The 20,366-nt window shown below is 38.3% G+C and overlaps 4 protein-coding genes across 4 annotated transcripts; 1 reads left to right on the forward strand and 3 right to left on the reverse strand.

Annotated features, from left to right (window-relative positions):
* Positions 1-1,444: 1,444 nt before the first annotated feature.
* KY384_008830 (uncharacterized protein) lies at positions 1,445-2,592 on the reverse strand (the record flags this gene model as incomplete). The annotated part of the gene is made up of 2 exons (XM_044817317.1): positions 1,445-2,450; positions 2,570-2,592. The coding sequence occupies 2 exons, from the start codon at positions 2,590-2,592 to the stop codon at positions 1,445-1,447; spliced, it is 1,029 nt and encodes a 342-aa protein (XP_044665912.1).
* Positions 2,593-3,910: 1,318 nt separating this feature from the next.
* On the forward strand, positions 3,911-4,894 carry KY384_008831 (uncharacterized protein; the record flags this gene model as incomplete). The annotated part of the gene is made up of 2 exons (XM_044817318.1): positions 3,911-3,947; positions 3,981-4,894. 2 exons carry the CDS (start codon positions 3,911-3,913, stop codon positions 4,892-4,894), a joined length of 951 nt encoding a protein of 316 aa, XP_044665913.1.
* A 468-nt stretch (positions 4,895-5,362) lies between these two features.
* KY384_008832 (uncharacterized protein) lies at positions 5,363-5,980 on the reverse strand (the record flags this gene model as incomplete). Its single annotated transcript, XM_044817319.1, has 1 exon — positions 5,363-5,980. The coding sequence occupies one exon, from the start codon at positions 5,978-5,980 to the stop codon at positions 5,363-5,365; it is 618 nt and encodes a 205-aa protein (XP_044665914.1).
* Positions 5,981-9,502: 3,522 nt separating this feature from the next.
* Positions 9,503-10,576, reverse strand: KY384_008833 (uncharacterized protein; the record flags this gene model as incomplete). Its single annotated transcript, XM_044817320.1, has 1 exon — positions 9,503-10,576. The coding sequence occupies one exon, from the start codon at positions 10,574-10,576 to the stop codon at positions 9,503-9,505; it is 1,074 nt and encodes a 357-aa protein (XP_044665915.1).
* Positions 10,577-20,366: the final 9,790 nt, after the last annotated feature.

The following is a 20,366-nucleotide window of genomic DNA, read 5'->3' on the forward strand; positions in this document are numbered from 1 at the left end:
TCAGGCCCATGCCAGGATCCTCCCTCCCCGCGCCCTCCGCCCCTTCTCCACAAGTCACCACCACATCTGCACCATACACCCCCTTCCCGAATACTCAGACCGGATTAAGCACGCATCTTGATCACGAAAGGCAGCAATCCCCTCCACATACGAGTCTTGCAGCCATTTTGGGGACGCATAGGGCAGTCGAGGAAGATACCGGTGATGGGGCGACGACATGGTCGGTGGATACACAGCTGGATACCCCGCTTGGGGATTCCGAAGTGAGGCGTGCTTATTGGATGGGTGTCCGCCATGGTCTAAGTATGTACTGCGAAACGGGTTTAAGGTATCGAAGAAGCTGACTGGGAAACTGCAGAAACGGAGGGGCAGGCGAGAGATCTCGCGGTGCGGACGAAGAACCCGGCAGGTATTAATAAGGAGGAGGGAGAGCACGGCGACCAGGGCGAGGTGGTGGGCGGGGATGATGATGAAATGGAGGATGGCGGTGTGGATGGCGGATGCTAGCCAGAATATTAAGGTTGGGGTATATGCAAGAGAGTGACATGTGCAAGAGAAGGGCAATGCGCATTGGCAGCATCTGTGCCTATTCATCGTCGTGAAGACCAAAGGTCCTTGTCGCGAAGGCCGGAGGGGATGCGCTGATGTGGTGTTGTATGATGGGTGACGATTGCGAAAGAGCTCTCGGAGCTGAGAAACCTTTTCTTACACTACTTGATCGTGCAGACGGTTAGGGAGAGTATAATAGGCGGCCCAAGTGGTGCTGTTTGTTGAACTCGCTCTGCACTTCTATAGCCTAGTCACGTGAAGAACGTTGCTTTAGGTCTCGTTGCCTGAATGGGTCGAGTGCGCTGGCGTTCAGACTGCAGCAGAGAGAATGCAGAGGCTCAATCCCGTCCCTCATCTTCCAAGGAACCCTACACGGGCGTCTTCACCGACATGTCACACACCCAAAAGAGGCTGCAAGCTCGCCGAAATTTTGGACTCATGAAACCCATCGCTAGCAAAGGCATTGTTGCTCAAGTTGGAAATTGTCTAGAGAAGATAGTACTACTGAGAATGAGAAGCTCGACAACTCACACGCTTTAGATGGAGTGATTGCTGAATCAATTGAGTACAGTGAACCATCGTTCGATTAGAAATTGGTGAGTCTTTGGAGTAGCGTCAGCTGCAAACGCTAGCAAGCTTACTATATCTTCGCCCGTTTACGACACTACGGCGAGAACAGTCTCTTCGCTTTCCACCCAACCCGGAGCGTCAAGCTCTCCACGTGGACAGAGATGTGCGCATCCAGACCAGGCTTCCGTTGTGATCGCTGTTCTTCAATAGAGATAATGCCGTGTCCCTTGGCCAGGAATGTATGAGGTTCCTCTCACCAATTTTTAGACCACACAGTTAACCAGACCTCAAAACCCTTTCGATTCAGCCACGTCCAGGCTTGTCATCAAGAAGTCGACCCGGGGTATGATACCAATGTCGGCAATGTTGGCATGGCAGTTTTACTACTCGCTGACTCAGCAGGAAGTGCAGAGGAAACCCTCTGATCAGAGACCACAGTAGGGTCAGGCAATCTACCCTTCTCGAAGCTCAGGAACGCCACCACATAACCATTCCATCGCACTTTCCCACCAAAGGGCCGGAACCTCTCATTTTGCGGCTGATCATACATGACCTCCGCCAGGAAACTCAGCGCAGACACAAGCATATACTGCTTGAGATCATCCTGTTCCGTAGAAGACCCAATCTGGAAGGTGAAATCTTTCTCGCGATCATAAAACCGAAGTCCAGGCATATAAGCCTCTTTATCCCTTGGACCGAGCTGAGTAATCGCTTGCATAATGATGAGGTAAAACTCCACCGCCGTGCACAGCGCCGGAGATTTGAGGTCCGGATCGAAATCGATCTTGACCTTATCATGACCCGGAATTGTCAAGTTCTGCGCATCTGCTCCCGACCCTTCACGCTCAGATGTAGAGTTCAGCGTATCAGCATATAACGAAAGGACCTGTCCGAGCCCCAGATCCTGCCCACTGAGCTGCGGCTTAAACGTCGTCTCTGCATAAAGTGGCGGATTCTGTTCCTCCCAGAATTGCGACACAACGATAACCAGAGACCACATCACATGCTTGACGAGCAAGGGCGGGTCGACTGCCATCCTGTTCCGGACGAGCTTGATCGCGACCCCTCGATTCGAGGTGTCGACTAGGATTCGCGGTGCGTTCCAGTCCCGGATTGCTTCCTCTGCTAGGCAGCCGATTATTGCGAGCCATGTGTCGTACTTGCTTAGGATCTTGCCGCCCTCTTTGAACTCAACATCGGTTGTGAAACTGTCGGGGGGTTCTTCCGTGAGGGGAGATGTGCTGTGTGCTGTAAGCGTTATGCGAGACGGGGCAGAGCAGGGAGGAGAATTTACGTATTCACTGCGGTCCATGACGTCCAGCCCTCTTGTACTTGGGGTCTTCAGGGGGTCAGCAGGTGCGTGCGAAATTGTTCATCTTGACTTGCCGTAATAAGGTAGTGGTATTGTTCGCCGCGTCCCCAATAAAGTTACAAATTACGCCGGTCCCACAGGCCAAAAGCCACCACAGCCATAGCCGGAGCTGCATATTCTTCAGGATTCCTTCTCTGCCATTGTGATGAAGTATGGCAGCCGGCTGACGCTTATAAGGCAAAGTCTGGAGAACATCATCTTAGGTACCACTTGAAGACGGCAGGCTGTGGGTCTGCGCATGGAGAATTCTCTTGTTCTAAGAATAGCCTTCTACAGCGCGCTTGGGTTGAAGTCTGTTTAATGATGGGAGTGGTTCTTGATAGACACACAGATGTTTCGGTTAGTGTCTTGTAAATAGCCGCTGAAACAATAGCTGGCTTGGTCTCACTCAAACAGCCGGGATGTTGCCTGTTGGTCTTTGAGGAAGTATAGAGAAGGAGTTTGAACTTTCAGAATCAGAAAATGCTTCGAGCAATGCGCTCAGTGTGGCTGTATCATTAAGCAATCTCAAACAGGCTTTAAAGTACTATTGGGGCAAGTGTTATTTAGAGAAAGGGCTACGATATGTAATGATCTCAAATGCAGCTGACTGGAGGACGATTTGGAATTAGTAGACCAGAAGTCTTCATGGCTCTGGACGAAAGCTCAGTGGGCAAGAAAGGAGAGTCGGCGATCCAAGATCAGAGAATAGGGTGCGAAAAGAGAATCCAGCAAGGTGATTGGGAGTCAAGACTCTTTGACAAGCAAGCCTTCAATCAAAGAGCATTAAGAATCTTGCAATGCTAGGCATTAAATTGTTGTCCTGACATCTTCACCTTACAGTCGGCGGTTGTGGAATAGACTCGGCTTCTCGCAAATATAACATGGCATTTAAGCCTCCCTGATCCCCACAGACAGACGAGGATTTGGAGCACGATCTAAATCTAAGGTAGTGTTCCGTACCTAGCTCTGCAATAAGTACTAGCCAGCCCGTCTGGAGCATTTTCGATATCTCTAGCGACTGGAATATCTCGAGTCGTGTTCGCACGGTCGGAAACAAAATTCCTACTCACCGAAAGATTCCTACACATCACTGTAAGATTGTCATGCAAACGTACACGGCAAGGGATGAGAGCTGGAGAAAGGTAAATCCAGAGAGGTAGGACAATTTGCTAGTTTCATGTCGTACATTGGACTGTGCCACTTGCGTAGGGTGGCGTAGCAGGAGCCTTACTCCTCGTACTACAAATACTATTCGCTTTTCGGATGCTTGTCATTGTATTCTATGCACAACGGCCTGTGATACTCATTGATAAGGCTAAATCTCTGCTTTCCTCAAGAGGCCATTATTTTCGAATAACAAGTCGCGGAAGAGCATAACTCTATCACATACAAGACCAAACGACATTTCTAGCGGTGATTACGTGCAGAGTTAGCAAGATGAATGATTCGGGTAACGACCTTGATCTCTCTGCAAGTAGATTCAACGTAACAACTTATCAAAATGCAGGTCAATTAAATCAAGCCCTGGCAAGCGATCTCATCGAGGCCTGTAAGACAGGAAACGTCTCCAGACTTCAGACTCTGTTTCCTCAATACCAAAAAGCGCCTCCAGCTTCCGTCCCATCGCCTCAATTTCTGCTGCAAGTGGCTGCCCGCACTGGCCAAGCCGAAACAGTTCGAGCAATCTGGAGCCTACTTCCGCCCGAAAACCATCAACCGCCTCACCACCCGTGGAATCCTCGTATTCCGCCCGGCGTCTATTTCAACTCCATCCCTCGCCAGTGGCGCATCTACGAAGACGGTATCATCCACGAGGCTCTAATGGCAGAAGAGCCCCTGGAAGTCTTCAAATTCTTCTTCGAGCACGGCATGAAACCCGACCACAACCTGGATCGAGCGATCAACATCATGGCGCAAGCCATCTCACACAACCACGTGAACCTGGCCAGATTCTTGCTCGAGCAGGGCGCTAAGCCCACGGGACGCTACATCCAACCGGAAGACACCTACCTTGGTGAAGCGGCACGGAAACCTTCCTCTGACATGCTGAAATTGTTGCTCCAGCACGGAGCGAGGCTAGAGGGTTCACAGGCGCTACGGCAGGCGGCTGAGGCGGGGCAGCTTCGCAACGCTGGGATTCTGCTTGAGAGTGGCGCGGACGTTAATGAGGTCTTCACTCGATACGATTGGGTGAAAGGCGAGGATCAGGTGATGGGCTGTGCACTTCACTTCGCGGTGAAAGATAGCGAGTTGATCTGTGAGAGGCAGGTGTCGAAGGTGGAGATGATACAGTTCCTGCTGTCTCGTGGAGCTAGGCTCGATGTTGTCGATGGGGAAGGGTTGACCCCTCGACAAATCGCAGCGAATATGGGTGAGGCTGCGATTTTGGAGGTTTTGAGGCAGCATGAGAATGGATTATGAATGTGTAAAGGTTGTTTGGAGCAGATTTACGCCTCGGAACTATGGCTTTTGCGAGTTGAATGTTTGAGTCTTTAATGATTACACAAGGCTATCGAGAAACATGGGCTTCAATGTTTGACTGCTTTACCCTTGCCCATATGTTTAGAAAGACCACAACCTCCAGGCCCTCTTTATGAGCAATCTCGACAGAGTCGCCGCGCTCCTGGAACCAAGTGTTTTGAATTATGGAGATATGACTTTAAAAACAGTGCTTTACCAATACATTGAAATCAGAATTCCCTCCGATATTCCACTTTCGGCTCTACGATGTTGGATCATAGTAGGCTCTATATTAGCTAAAGCCGCATGTGTTGAATTCACGAAAAATCTCAAGTAAGGTGTCCATCATCTTGCAGTGCAATCGGAGAAAATGCTTATGTCTTGAGGCTGGAAAAGTACTCATTGTTGACATCATCTTTGGAGGCCAAGCTATAACTTGTCTCCCATGCTGGTTATTTTGCCGATATATTTCGCGGGCAACGGCGTATGATATTTAAAGATACCAGCGACCGATCCTTTAAGAAGATTGTGTATTAGGTTTGGCTTCTCAGTGTTGTACCAGCAGGTCGGGCAAGTAGCATGCGTGGGATCTTCTTGCTGTTGCAAGTAATCAGCGTCTGCGCTTAGAATGACAGCAACGTCCCCTGTCGCTACACTGGAAAGAGCGTCGGAGGCCGGAGTCCAGAATCCATCAACACAATCGTACCAGGTTTTCCAATAGCCACCGTGTGCTTTGTCAGTTTGGTACTGTTTCCATTTTGTGCCTACGATCATTTCAAGCGTGAACCTGTCTTGTCTTCCGGCAAACGTTTGCGGGTCGTCGATACCGGTACCGGACCAGAAAACTAGCATGTGACGTTTGATATTGTTGTCCTTGTTAGTGAAGAAATCTTTGAAATCATCGAAATCTGGCGGTTTGGCCGTGGCTTTCGATAAATCGTCCTGCGGCGCTAGTGTTGCTGCACCACTGGCTGATGTAGTAGTAGAAGTGACTGAAGTTTCATTTGCTAATGGTTTTTGGTGAGCCTCACTAGAATAATTCGACATAGGGACATCCAACTACCTTCATCCGCAGTGTCGCGGCCAACTAAATCATATAAATATACATCCGCCCCATCTCGCCCTAGTTTGCCCGTTAGCCTTTTGCCTCGCATAGAACCTAATGTGGATAGACGTACGTCCGAATGCGTCGACGTCCGCTGGAGCGCTGACAGCACTGGGAACAACGAAGGACAAGACAAGAAGCGCCTGAGCGCTGATGCAACCAAGACGCATGGTATAACGTGAACCTAATGTTCCTTGTATCTCGGAAAAGATGAAAGCTTTGCCGTAGGCGAGATTAGGCTTCAATTACGAATCTTGGTCGTCTAATGATTAACAATATCTGAGGGATACACAAAGTGATCCCACGGCGCAAGATTTTTTGATAGAGAATGAAGGTCTTTACATATTGATTTGAAGCATTAAAGTTACAGGATCATTCGAGACCACAGACTTAATCCCTAACGCTTTCCTCGTCGCACCATAGCTACATTACACTACCTCTGTGAGCAAGCGAGGACGTGGGAGGCGAAGCAAGTCTGCTATCCATCGTCCTCATTTCTGAGACACGTTGAAGACGAGGTTGTAATGTACGCGATGCTTGACAAATGTTGGAGTCAGTTTACATCAAGTTCCCTAGGCGCCGAGTGGTCGCAGCCATTTCCTTGTGTGGTAGTCGAATCATGCGGCACAGTGGTTGGGCTAGCGTGATATCAGATATCTGTAAAGAAGGCTGAGGCACGGCTGAAACCGAAGTCCGTTAATGTCAGAACATGACACTCGCTTACACAGTTGTGGGCTCGGTTCGCCTAGGATCATGAAGATCTAGACCATATGAGCAGGGTCCAGCTACATCGATGTCAACCTCTGTTCCACGTGCATGGCACAGACCTACCTCACAGACTCCCTTTATAAATTATAGCACCTCGCTTCTACTACCTTATTGAGAGGAACGCTGCGCCCCGAACGTACGTCAGGGGTAAGTAAGGATGGTCTGATTTCTGCGCTAGATGGCAAGGATGCTAGCGACCCTTGAATGCGAGTTTTGTGGAAGGGGGGAAAGAAGTTGGTAGACTAAGAATGCTGCTTAGGGATACAGAATTTCTGAGTATCGGTGTTGGGTCCCAGTCTACATGACTTATGCGAGCGAAGAGAGTATGACGCTGTTCGTGGCTTTCGCCGTGGTCCACTTGAGCAAGGAGAGGGAGACCTCGAGATAGCTGCAAGTATTTCTTCAAATGCAAGACTTCTTGCATATCGCCGAGCTTCGTAAATCATTGATCCCAATTTCGTCTTCGTGGGTTCTTACCGGATTTGATGCGTTTGTAGGGAGCAAGAGGTCAAAATCTCCGTCATTAATTGAGGAGGTCGAGGCGCAATTCGTAGATTGAAGCGACTTGCTCCTTTTTCCAAGCGGCAAGTTTATCAAAAAAGCCTCGACTCCTCGCATGAAACCCTGACCTTGCCCCATCGAGGGCTCTATGCAGGCTGAAAAGGTTAAACTATGTCTGGAAGTTGAGGAAGGCACGCTTGATTCGCTCGCTCTCTTGTCTTCTAATTTCAAATTGAGCTCGAATCGCGGCAGCACATCGATAGTGAACACGCTTTTGGAAGTGATCTAGCTGAGGGTGAAGAATGCTAAGCTCGAGAGCCTCTGTGTGGAACCAAGAAGCCATGGACGCCCATGCATTTGGCTTATTGCTAAGGGCAGCGTTTTGTTGATCAACCGTCAGGTAGATTTCATCTTTGCTGAGACTATCATTCAATGTGCATGAAGCGTTACAACCTTTCGATTTCATTGCAGACGACTGCTTCAAGAATGATAATCTCAGCATTTCAAATGCTGTTAAAGAAGATCGATGAGCTGAGCCCAAGAGAACATAGGCTTTTGGTGTCGGTCAAATGGCATGGCAGAGTATGACTTGAACCAGATGTGTAAAAAGGCGATCTTGCCATCATGGCGTGCTGCATGCATCATTCTTATTCCAGGAAGGGGGTCTAAGGAAATGGAAGACGAATTTTTCTAATGGATAGCAATCTGGGTGTTTAAAGACATATCAGCATAAGGAAGACCTGTACTAAACACTTTCTAATGGGTTCTTTAAAATGATTCGTTGTACTCGAATGGTGGGGAGTAACATGACTGTAGAAAGCCAAGCGTACAAGAACTTATAATCAACAATGGTTGGCTGTGCGACACTGCTGAGAAGACATAACCAATCTACGATGTCAGAGGACAAAGCGCCATCGATACTGCAAAGTAGTAGCAAGTAAATAAACACGGTAAGAGGTTTTGATGCCTTGAAGTAGCGCGACGGGATGGTTGCCTCTATTACCATGAAGAGTTGCATATTGCGCGGGCTGTTTTTTTTCGGTTTATCTCTACAAGTGGCTCATAGATTTCCCCCAAATCCAGTCACACAATATCTATTAGTCTCTCTCAATACTCACTCTAAGTTCTTTTGTGTTTGGTTTGTCCACGGCCAGCGGCACCATTGCAGAGAGCGACTCTCGGTTGGGTATCAACTGGCGGAATCGCGAGAGACACCAAGCATTGCATTTTTACTAATTGCAGTCATGTTTATTGTGAGAGCATACTAATATGGCTATGAAGAACGTGTCTTAAAGCCATATAGAAATAAACGAAATCTCATATTAAGTTCAAGAACTTTCCGTAATGCCCACGGTATCGTCGACGGAGTCCGGGACTGATGATGCGACTGATTTGAAAAGTTGTATTAAGCGTTTAGGTCTGGAAAGAAACTTTGATAAAGTTAAGATTAGAATAGATGATTCGAGTTTGTGTTATGTTTTGGGTCTAAGCACAAAGCAGGAATCTAGCAGCTCCTCATAGCGAATGTACTCCATCACTGTTAAGCTGTTGCTTACGGGGAATAGCCCCAAGGGTCTCTCCTTCCATCCCACGATCCCTATTTCCCAACCCACTGGAGGCAAAGCTGGTAACGGAGGCACCGAAGAGTAAATTAATGGTGAAATAGGTGGAGTCTGTGCAGGGACTAGGCAGTAGGTTGGTAATGAGTAGCAAAACTGTCATAATCAGCAGCAAGCAATTGGAGGTGTGGCTAGTCAAGGATAGGATGGTGGATATGCAGGAGGAGAGAGTCAGCTTGAATGAGCGAGGACACATAAGGGTTAAAGCTTGATTTGGTTCACTGATCGAGAGCAGTATTATCTTCGGGAACTGGAACCGCTCACACTAGTACTGGCGGATTTGTAGGCCGCTATTGAAATTTCATGAGATGCTAGTAATGACTGGTCGTTCACATGGTCTGCTGCTTAGTACATATACTCATAGCTTAGCTCAAAGTTGTGTAATTAGTTGGTAAGGGTATTAGTCGCATCTATCTCTCAACAGACAATCAAGACTGGTTATGACGTACCCAATGCATCCCGGACACGCTATGTCCATGAAGCACTATCATCATACCCTCTTCCAGAGCCCCTACCTGATGCTGCCATGCCGGTCGTTGAAACGACATTCGCAGCACTAGATCCAGATTTAGTCCCTCATCCACCGCATTTCGGATCGCTCTGTCCGTTCCTCTGAACAGCAGCACAATACTGCGCTTGACTCTGGCACCCTCCATTACCGCATACATCTGAACCAATGTAGTCCGTCTGACCACTATAATCAGTACCATAACCTCCATTGCGCCCACGCCCACTACTACCACTTCCTCCACCCACACCCACTCCGCCGCTTCCGGTCCCTGAGCCATAGCCGGTTCCATTTCCACCTTGAGATCCCACCACATTTGTTGGCACACTCGACGGCACGCTCCCTGCCCCAGTCGATGGCGACGCACCTCCTCCTCCAGTACCACTTCCTTCACATACGGGATCCGTTTTCCCGTTCCGTTGGATAGCGGCGCAGTACTCGTCCTGGCTCTTGCAGCCTCCATTGCCGCAGACGTCTGAGCCGATGAGATCGGGCTGGCCGGGTAAAGGTGGGGTACCAAAACCATTGTTCCAATTGCTGTTGCTTGAGATGGTACTGGTAGTTTGGGTGGAGCTATTATGGGAGGTGCTGGAAGAGCCGCCAGAGTTTGTGTTGCTACAGGAGATACTTGCCTGGGATGTTCCATTTCCGCTAGTTGTGCAGGTGGTGCCTGACGTGTTGGTACCTTCATTGCTTCCAACTCCTCCGGCTGTGCTGCCTCCCCAGGTGTTATCTCCTGTGCCGTCAGTGCTTCCGGTGTGTCCAGCGTTTGACGGTTGTGTGGCTGTCGATGGAATGTAGACAGGTTGCACCCCTGTAGATTGCGCCGCTACGCTACTTGAAGCTCCTTGACTCTCTGTACCACTCTCGTTACAAGAGTTAAATCCTGTAATGCTTGATACTTCGTCCCCCACACTTGGAGATGTGTTCAAGCACAACGTTACTGTCTGGCCAGACTGGCTGCCGGCAGCTGCAGAACTTGTTTGTGTCGGCCGGCTGACGCCTGATGGATCCGAGGACTCCTGTGCGTTTGCCCCCTCACTAAGATGAAAGCCCGAGTTGAAAAGCTGTGGCCTTGCGACAGACCTGGCTGAGATGCGATTGAACAAAAGCACCCCCAAGGTCACCAGCGAAGGCTTCATGGTAATCACAGGCTTGATGTAAGACGAGTGACACAAGTATCAGTGCAAACAGGATTGCGCCAATGGCCCATTGAGACTACAAGGACATGCACTGGCCACTTTCTGTTGTCTAGACTGTGTATTCCACCTGGTGAATGCCATGTTCCGAGAATCTGGAGACAAAGAAGATTGCTAAGGAGCGACAGTTTCATAGAGCGGAGAGGGACCACCACTAGTACACAATAGTACACAATATAATGCACGGACGGAGCAATTCGAAACGTATTTGTCTCACGACCCGACAGGGTCAACAATGACAGAAGCATTGATTGCCAAGAGTCGTCATGGTAGCTGTGGGGAAAACTTTGAGATATCCGATTTGTCAAACACCATGGAAGGGGCCATGATGTAGAGCTCATCCCCTACAAACGAGTAAGAGGCTACATGAGCGGCGCATTGAGTTCGCGGCAAGATCGTAGGGGCAAGCCGCTGCACGCTGTGTCTCAAATCGTATACGCGCTTGAACCTTCTTCTAAGCCAAAAATAGAACCTTACTATGTCATGGGCGATGATGATCACTTGTCGAAGTCTACTTTTTAGAGCCTGGAGATAGCCAAAGGTGATGATTTCGTTGCTGGATCATGAGTTAACAAAGAAGTTAACATCAAATCAATAGGCAAACGCATGGTATTTTGTGGTACTGGTTTCGGCGCGGAGCAACAATGTCTCCCAAACTAAGCGTAGGTGGTTACAGCTTGCCATCTCTGGGTGTCGACCAGGATTCATGGTATTATATAGTCTCTTTCGATTTTGCCGAGAAAACCTCGTTGTTAAAGGACGTATGCCAGTGGTTGGGATTTCTGTTTGGGCTTCATACTTATCAGTGAAGAGTACTCTGTCTTGTGATCGTCGCTTGTCTCATCGTAAGTTGTGTCTATTGATTTCAACGGCTGTCTATGGAGCAAAATACCCAAAGAAAACGATAGTGGGGACGGTCCACCCACGTGAATCCAACTCAGTATTAACAAGTCGTCGCGAAACGTCATCCTAATGAATGCTTATCGTACAAAGGTGCAAACGTAACAGTAAGGGCTCATAAAGGAGGGCATCGACAAACTTGGGGAACTGTTGTGCGACCTAGGCTCATGATAGCCAAAAAATGCTCTAAGGCCCTGGCACTCTTCACTCCTTGCTAGTAATATATCATTCTCCTCTAGGGCGTTTGAAAGCCTCAAAAGCCGCCGTTGTCTGTGCACTCCCTATCACGAGACATCCAAAGCTCAGATGACACTGATCATTCCAAAGGCCAAGACCGCCCAGAACATCACGTACTACAACCTGTCAGGCTTGTCTCGCCATACCTGATATTAGCCGCTGGGCTTCTGATTGTCCATGTGTAATTTGAGTTCCTTTAATCGTGACCCAAAGTGAAGGAAACTGCTAAAGGATTGCAACTCATAACTCTCGCCGAAGAGTTGGGGGTGGGGTAGGAGTAAAATTTCGAGATGCCAGCAAAGGTCCAGGGGATAGGGTGGTCCAGAAGCGAGAAACTTGTCATTTATGCGCGTGTGCTGTTTGCGATGCAGTAACTCTTGGACGTATTCAAACCTCCGTCCGATAGGCCATCAAAGAAGCCTAGAAAGTTTGACGATTTGCTCATGGTGGCGATTTATTTTATGAGAAATTGGTGGGGGCAGGATAACTGCAGACACCACATTACTACATACAGACACCTTAATTACTATATATAGACACTTTAAAGTAATCTAATTATAAGTACTATACCTATTGTCTTCTATAGCTTTATAGGTTTTTATAATCTATATTTAAACCTATATTTAAATAATCCCCTTTTTTATTATAATTTTTAGAGCTTAAAAACTTTTATTTAGCCTTGCTTTTCAATTTTACCTCTTTTAGCTTAAATTACTTTATTCCTTTATAAATAATAATAATATTAAATAATAGCTAATAATTTAGTAATTAATTATATATTTAATAAAGCTAGTATAAAGAATTTTTTTAATATTTATTCTAAGTTTTTTTTACTTTTAAAGCTATATCCTATATATAAAAGTAAAATATATATAGCTAATTTCCTATCCTTTCCCTTATTAATATAAAATAATATGTTATTATAAATATTATTAAATAAGTCTACTAATAATAATCTTAATTTTAATAAAGCCTTTTTAACTTCTATAAAAAGCTATTGCTCTTTTTATTAAAATAAAGACAATCTTTTATTACTTTTTATTAAAAAAGATTATTATATTTTTAAGTTATTGTATATAGACTTTAATAAGATTACTAAGAAGTTACGTTTCACTTTATAAATTAATAAAAGTAGAAAAAATAAAGAAAAGATAATATAAAAGAAAGTTTTATCCTATAAAACTAATAAAAAATATAAATTATAATATTAGATATTAATTATAAAAGGATAAAATTAAATAAAATAATTAAATATTTATAAAGAAATTATATTAAATAGATTAATAAGAGCTAGCGCCTTTTTATTATTAATTATAAATATAATTATCCTATAATATTTATAGTTATATATTTATTGTTATATTATTTAGAACTAAAATATAAAAAATTTATTATAGATAAAAGCCGCTATTAGCTATTAATCTAAAATATATTCTCTAAAGCTTAAACTTAAGATCTTAACTTTATTAAATATAATAAGCAAAATCGTATTAATATCTTTAGCTTTATTTACTCTTTATTTATTAAGCTATTAGAAGTCTAAAGCTATATCTTCTTTATTAATAATATTTATAAAACTAATAAATATAATATTCTTTTTAAATTATTATAGGTATAACCTGCTAGAATAAGACTTTCTATATTATATTTATATTTATTAAGAATAAAACGGAAAAAACTTTAATAAAAGTTTTTAAATATATAAAATAAAGTATAAATAAGAAGAATATTATTTAAAAAAACTTTATTACTAATAAGAGCAGAGGTATAGACCTCTATATTATATTATATATTTAAAAGTATATTAATAATAGTTTTATAGAGTATTATCTTTTATATTATTTTAAAATTATATTACTTATTAATTCCGCTAAAGTAATAATTAACGTTATTAAAACTGTTTTTCTAGATTAAAAGTATATACTCTGCTCCTAGTATATATATAAGAATATTTAATTATAAATTAACTTTTACTTTTTTTTTAATTTTTAAGATAAAAATAAATAGAATTAGCTTACTATATAGAGGGAATTATTAAAAGTATTATTAAAATAAGAATTTAATTATTTAAATTAAGAGTTGCTTAATAAAAAACCTATAAGCCTATTTATAATAATTAATAAACTAGCTCCTCTTTATTCCTATATAAATAAAATTTACTTTTATAGTAATTTAAAGGAGAAAGTTATTTATTTTTATATTACTAGGAGTTTATACTTTAATTATACTACTATATCTATTAATAAAGGTAGTTATAATAAATTAAAATTATAATTATTTTTAGCTACCTATACTATACTTTAAATTATTAAAGCAATTAACTAAATATTTTAAAATAATTTTAAAGATATTTAAATAATATATAAAAAGGTAAAAGTAAGATTACTACTAGAGCAAAAAAACTATAGCTTTTTTAGAAATATTATTAGAATTATTAGCCCTTAAGCTATTAACTTAATATATATATTACTTAAAAATATTACTTAGAAATATTACTTAGAAATATATTGTCTTAAATAGATATATAGGAATATATAAATAAATCTATAGTCTTTTTTATAAATATAAGATTTAGAGCTTCCTATTTAATAATAATATACTATATCTAAAATATATTTATCTATAATAGTATTTTATACTATATAATCCCGCTATAATTAAAAAACTAATTAAGTAATAACTTTAAAAGCTATTTAAAGTTAAGCGTTATAAATAGAAAAGTAGACAAGGAACTACTATATATAATAAATCTAACTAATAAATTAAGTTGAACTTTAAGCTTATTATTAAAAAGTTATGAATTACTTAAAGATCTGTAATTTAATTAAATAATAGGTAAAACGCCTCTATACTAATAATCTTAAGAGAAGAAGAACTAAATTAATTATATTAGTAAGCTAAAAAAGGTAAAATATAAGTTTATTCTTTTAAAGAAATATTAAAGAGATAAAGTAATTAAAAATAGAAACTAATAATAAAGGCTTAAAGTAATTATTAAGTAATATAGTTCTATTAATAGTTTATTTATCTAAATAGTATAAAGCTTTTTATAATATTTAAAAATACTATAAAACTAATTAATTAAAGTTTAAATAGTTAAACTATAGAAACTATAACTTTTTAATTTTATTTCTAAAGGATTATTTTATAAATATTTAATAATTAATTATTATATTACTTATTATATATAAATAATATATTTAAAACTAGATATTTATTATATTTAATTTTAATATTAATTTAGAAATTTTAATTGCTATTATTATTATTAATTTAACTCTTACTAGTGCTTATCTCTGCTCTATATCTTTATTAACTATATTAGCCTCTTTTAGCCTAGCTCTAAGAAATTAACTTAGCCCTATTGAGCCTAGCTTACTATTATAATTATAAATAATTATAATAATTATAATTGTTTATAATTATTATAAAAAGCCCCCTACTTTTAGTTTAATAAATTAAATAATTAAAAAATAAATATAAAGTTTTTTTATTAAGAGTAAGCTATTATAATTTAAGCTATTCTTATATAGAATTAACCCCTATTTTTAAAGATTATTAATCTAAGCTAGGCAGGAGGAGAGCCTTAGTATTAAAGAAACTAAGACTTTAGATAATTAGTTTTACCCCTTATACTAAATTGCTAGCTATACAGACAATTAGCATATTGCAATATATATAGATGTTTATAAATATATATAATAGATTAAAGAAATGGCCTATATGCGTGTATCTGCATATAGTGTTTGCATATAGTAATCTGGGTGTCTGTACGTAGTAATCAGGTGTCTGCAGTTATCCTGCCCTAAATTAGTGCTTTTAGAAAAATCTTTGGGAATCTTTCGTATCCTCTAGATATTATTATCGACGCGAAGGTCGTGTATCGTGATTCTATTTCCTTTTCTCGCGTGGACAGCAAAGGTCTTCATGTATAGGTAATGGCTTGCGTCCGCATTGCGAAAATATATCGTCCTAAGCTGCTAAAGTGCGTTGATTTTGGACAAGCTCGGGATTTTTCAAGTAAGATTATTTTCAAGATGATAGGAATGCCTTGAAGTATCCGCATCACATTGTACCACGGAATATATACTTCTTTCGCAAAATTTAAACTTAAAAGTACGGGATATAAACCTTAGCATGGGAGCGATTCACCTAATCTTTTGTAAGCACTGTTTATTGGACCAGAAAAGTGCCGACTAGTCGAAGTAGCCAACGTCCCAGAAAAGCCTAAGTGTTCTTGAGCTCCGCGAAAGGTGCAAGCGATTGTCGATACGATCAATCCAGATGATGCTGTGAGCTTTCACCCATTTGGCATGGAAGTGATCTTCATCAATCAGAGCACTAGCACCAGCTAGTGAGGAGTTTTCCCTTTTCAGAGACTTGACGACTTGTTTGAGAACCATTGCTTTGAGAACCATTGCTGGTTGGTTCCGAGAGTTTTACGAGAATTGTGCTCAGAACGTGGGTATCATGGATGGGACTCAATCGGTGAGGAAAGCGAGGTGAATTCTTAAGCCAGTTGATGTGGATGGGAACTTAAGGGCGATAGTCATGTGAATATTGCTGGCACCTAGGGTGTTGAGTGCGTCGGCTAAAAGAATGTTGGTGTGTGAGCCTTAGGTGTTTCATAATTAGTCGGTCGATTAAAGAAGAGATCTGGAAGAGAGAATTCATTCCGATGAGCAAATTGACCTTCAGATGTTTGTAGTAGATTGAAACATTCCAACGACATCCAGGGTCGACTTAGCCGAAGATAATCTAGCTGATAGACCTCTATAGACTGACTCTTGGAGTACGAAAGAAAGGACTACTCCAACTCAGAGCTAGATACGAATTTTTGAGAGGTAAGGTCCTCTCAGGTCTGATCTGTTGCTGCCACCTCAACAACGCCACAGAAAGAACAGCCACGTGGCCATCTATATATCTCCACATTCACTAAGTGTGTAACCCTCTCAAAGAAGATGAAAAGCTACCTTCTCTATGTCTCCTTTGCTCTTGTCACCACAGTCACCTCTTTGCCCGCTTTGAGCATAGTGAGAGCAGCTCCAACTGCGCTTGCGTCTCCATATCTCCCACCACCACAAAAGTGGGTTTTCCTCATCTCAACAAGAGCCATCCCTCTTCTTCTTACCTCTCCCTTTCCTCTCCTTCCGATCCATTGTCCTTGTTCCTGTTGCCACTCCTGCCATCCACCTATGACCTAATATCAACCCCCAACCAACTAACCCCTTTACCCCCGACACAGTCTTACAGACCGACCTTTCACCTACCGTTTCGAACCAAGACTCCCACAGGTTCTCGGAAAGATGCCATGGGCCATGAGCGTCGGGTACCTCACGCACATCTTAACAGTCGAAGTGCAACCCAAACCAGCCGCACTCGCAGTACCTGGTCGGGGCTTTGAAACCGACGCCAGAGCGGGTAGTAATCAAGCTCGCTTCTTGATCGCTCTGGTGGATCCGCAGGGCTTAGTTTGGGGGGATGTGGCTAATTGTTTGACCGCCATAATAGACTGGTACGAGCTTTTTCATGAGGACGTTTGTTTGAGTATAGATATTGTGGATAGGGATGGGGATACCCGCGAGGGGGGCGCGTTTTACACTAATGAATTTGCCTCTCAATTGCCTCTTACAGCGCCGGACAGGAATATGACAGTGACGGCGATAGTAGAAGATCTACTAACTAGTCTTAAAAAAATATAAGTAAAGATTTATTAAAGATAGAGTAACTATCTTATTTTTCTAGCTCCTAGATCCCTTAGAATTAGTAATAAATAAAATTAAAAGCTATTTAAACTTATATTAAAGCTTAATAAAAAGGCTATTTTATTCCTTTAACTTTAATTTAAAAGTATTAATATTAAATATAAGAAACTAGCTTTAAAAAAGTTATTTTAGGACTATAAATTAAGAGTTAAATAGTAAAAGTTTAAACTATTAAATTTAGTTTAAAAACTTTTTAATATATTAAGAAATAAAAAAAAATTAAAAATTAAAAATTTTTAAATTTTTTAAAAAATATTTAATAACTTTAAATATAATAAAGATTTTAGAAAACTTTTATTTTATAATATTTAAAGAAAGTAAATTAATATTTATATTAAATTTAAAAAATTAAATTTAAAAAAATTTAGAAATTTATTTTTAATATTAAAATATTTATAAAGTTTTTAATTATATATTATAAAAAAATTAAAGTAATTTTAAAAAAGGCTTTTATTAAATTCTATTAGATTTTTAATAAGTATTTTATTAAAATTATAAGAAAAACTAACTTTTATTAAAAGAAAATAAAGATTTTTATTATTTAATATAAAATCTTTTATCTTTAATAATATATTTTAAAATACTTTTTTTATATTTTATTAAACTAGATTATTAATTTATTTCTTATAAATATATTAAATTATAATATAATATTTATTTTTCTTTTAAAAAGTATTATTTTTAATAATTTATTAAAGTTTTATTTTACTTTTAATAATAGATTATTTATTAAAGTTTTATACCTAAGTTTAAATTATTTATATTTTTTAATTATATTTTATTAAAAACCTTAAAACTTTATAAGAAAAAAAAAGAAAAAAAACTTATATAATAATTTATTTTTATATTTTAAATATATTATTTTTAAAAACTTATTTATAATTTTAATTTTAATTCAATAGTTTAGTTATTAAACTTTATATCTTAATAATATATTTTATATTATAATTAATATATAATTAAATAATAAAAAAAATTTGAAAATTTCTTAAAGTTATTAAAATAATAAATATATATATTATATTATTTATATTATTATTATTTAAAACTTTAATATTATTTTATAAAAATAAATAAAAATTATTTTATAAAAGTAAATATAAATTATTTTATTTTCTAACTCTTTTTAACTTTTATTTAACTTTTAATTACTTTAAATTTTAAAATTATTTATTTATTATTTTTATTAAAACTTAAATAATATAATATAAAATAGTATTAAAAATATATATAATATATTACTCAAAAGCCTATTAGGTTTAGACTAAAACTTAATTAAATATTTTAATTTTTAAATAAAATAAACTTTTTTTATATTTAATAATAATTTTAAAATTTGAAGTTATTATCTTTTAAATATACTAAAATATTAAAGTTTAAAGTTAAATTTAAAAAAAGTCTATTTATAAAAAAGAAATTAAAATATTTATTTTATATAAATTTTATTAATTTTAAAAAAAAAATTATTTTCTTTTTATAAATTATTATATTTTTTTTATAAATTATTATATTTTTTTTATAAAGTATTATACTTTTTTTATAAATTATTATACCTTTTTTATAAGTTATTATACCTTTTTATAAGATATTATACTTTTTTTACTTTTAAAATTATATTTAAATAATTTATTTTAACTTTATTCTTAATTAATTTATTTAATAATAAGCTATATTATATAATAATAAACTTATAAATAAAGTATTAATATTATATTAAATTTTACTTTTATATATAGAAATATTTCAATTTTTATAAATAAATAAATAAATATATAAGTCTTAACTTTAAAAAATAATTTTTAACTTATAAAGCTATATAATAATAAAGTAATCTAGGCTACTTTAAATATATTTATAATAAGTATATTTAAGTATTATATATAAACTATAATATATTTAATCTTCTTTTATTAATAGTTTTATTAATAATACTTTTCTTATAAATATAATTAAAATTATTATAAATTTATATTAAATAAATATTTAATAGTTTTAGCTCTTATTATAATACTTTTTAAAAATAAGAAAGAAGATCTTAATATAATAATAATATTAATAAGATTTAATTAAATAACTATAAAAAAAAATAGAATATTTATAACTATTTAAAATCTTTTTATAATTAAGTTAATATTCTTAAAAATTAAAGGATTATTATATTAAATTAATTTATTTTTAAGTTAAATTATAGCTTTTTTAAAAGCTAAGAATATAAGGCTTAGAAGCTAATAATTTTATAAGTATTTAAAGATTAATTTCTATTTTTATATAATTTATTTTTTTTATATAATTAATAAGAATTTTTTATTATCTTTTTTTATTTATTTTATATTATTTTATAACTAAATATTTATTTTCTTTAAGTATTTTACTATAGCTAATAAAAATACTTCTTAATAGTATAGATCTATTAAATAGGACCTTTATTAAGTTTATATAGCTAGCTAATAGGTTAGATCTACTAAGTTATAATATTAATAGAAGTGTAACGGTCGTTTGCCTATGCAAGGGCCGTGCAACGACTAGCTTGGGTCGTGTACAAGCTAGGTTGGCTTGGCAGGTAGTGACGAGCCACAGACGCAAGAGAAGGTGAGCTCTAAACGGCGAGCCTGAACACTGCGACAGTAATGCGATTTATTCGTAGAGCTCCGTTAGGGTATTCAGTAATGAATGTATTAACAACTAAGGAGCAAACTATCTATCGCTGAACGAGTGACATTATATATCAAATGGTGATCGCACTGTTCGCACTGTAACGCAGGCCTTGGCATGCGTACCCTGCGAACATTGCGTTACAACGAGCGGGCCTGGTTGGTCTCGCTAAGCCAACC

The sequence above is a fragment of the Bacidia gigantensis genome (assembly GCF_019456465.1).
Source record: "Bacidia gigantensis strain McMullin 20006 chromosome Unknown contig_304, whole genome shotgun sequence".
Classification (NCBI taxonomy): Eukaryota; Fungi; Ascomycota; class Lecanoromycetes; order Lecanorales; family Ramalinaceae; genus Bacidia; species Bacidia gigantensis.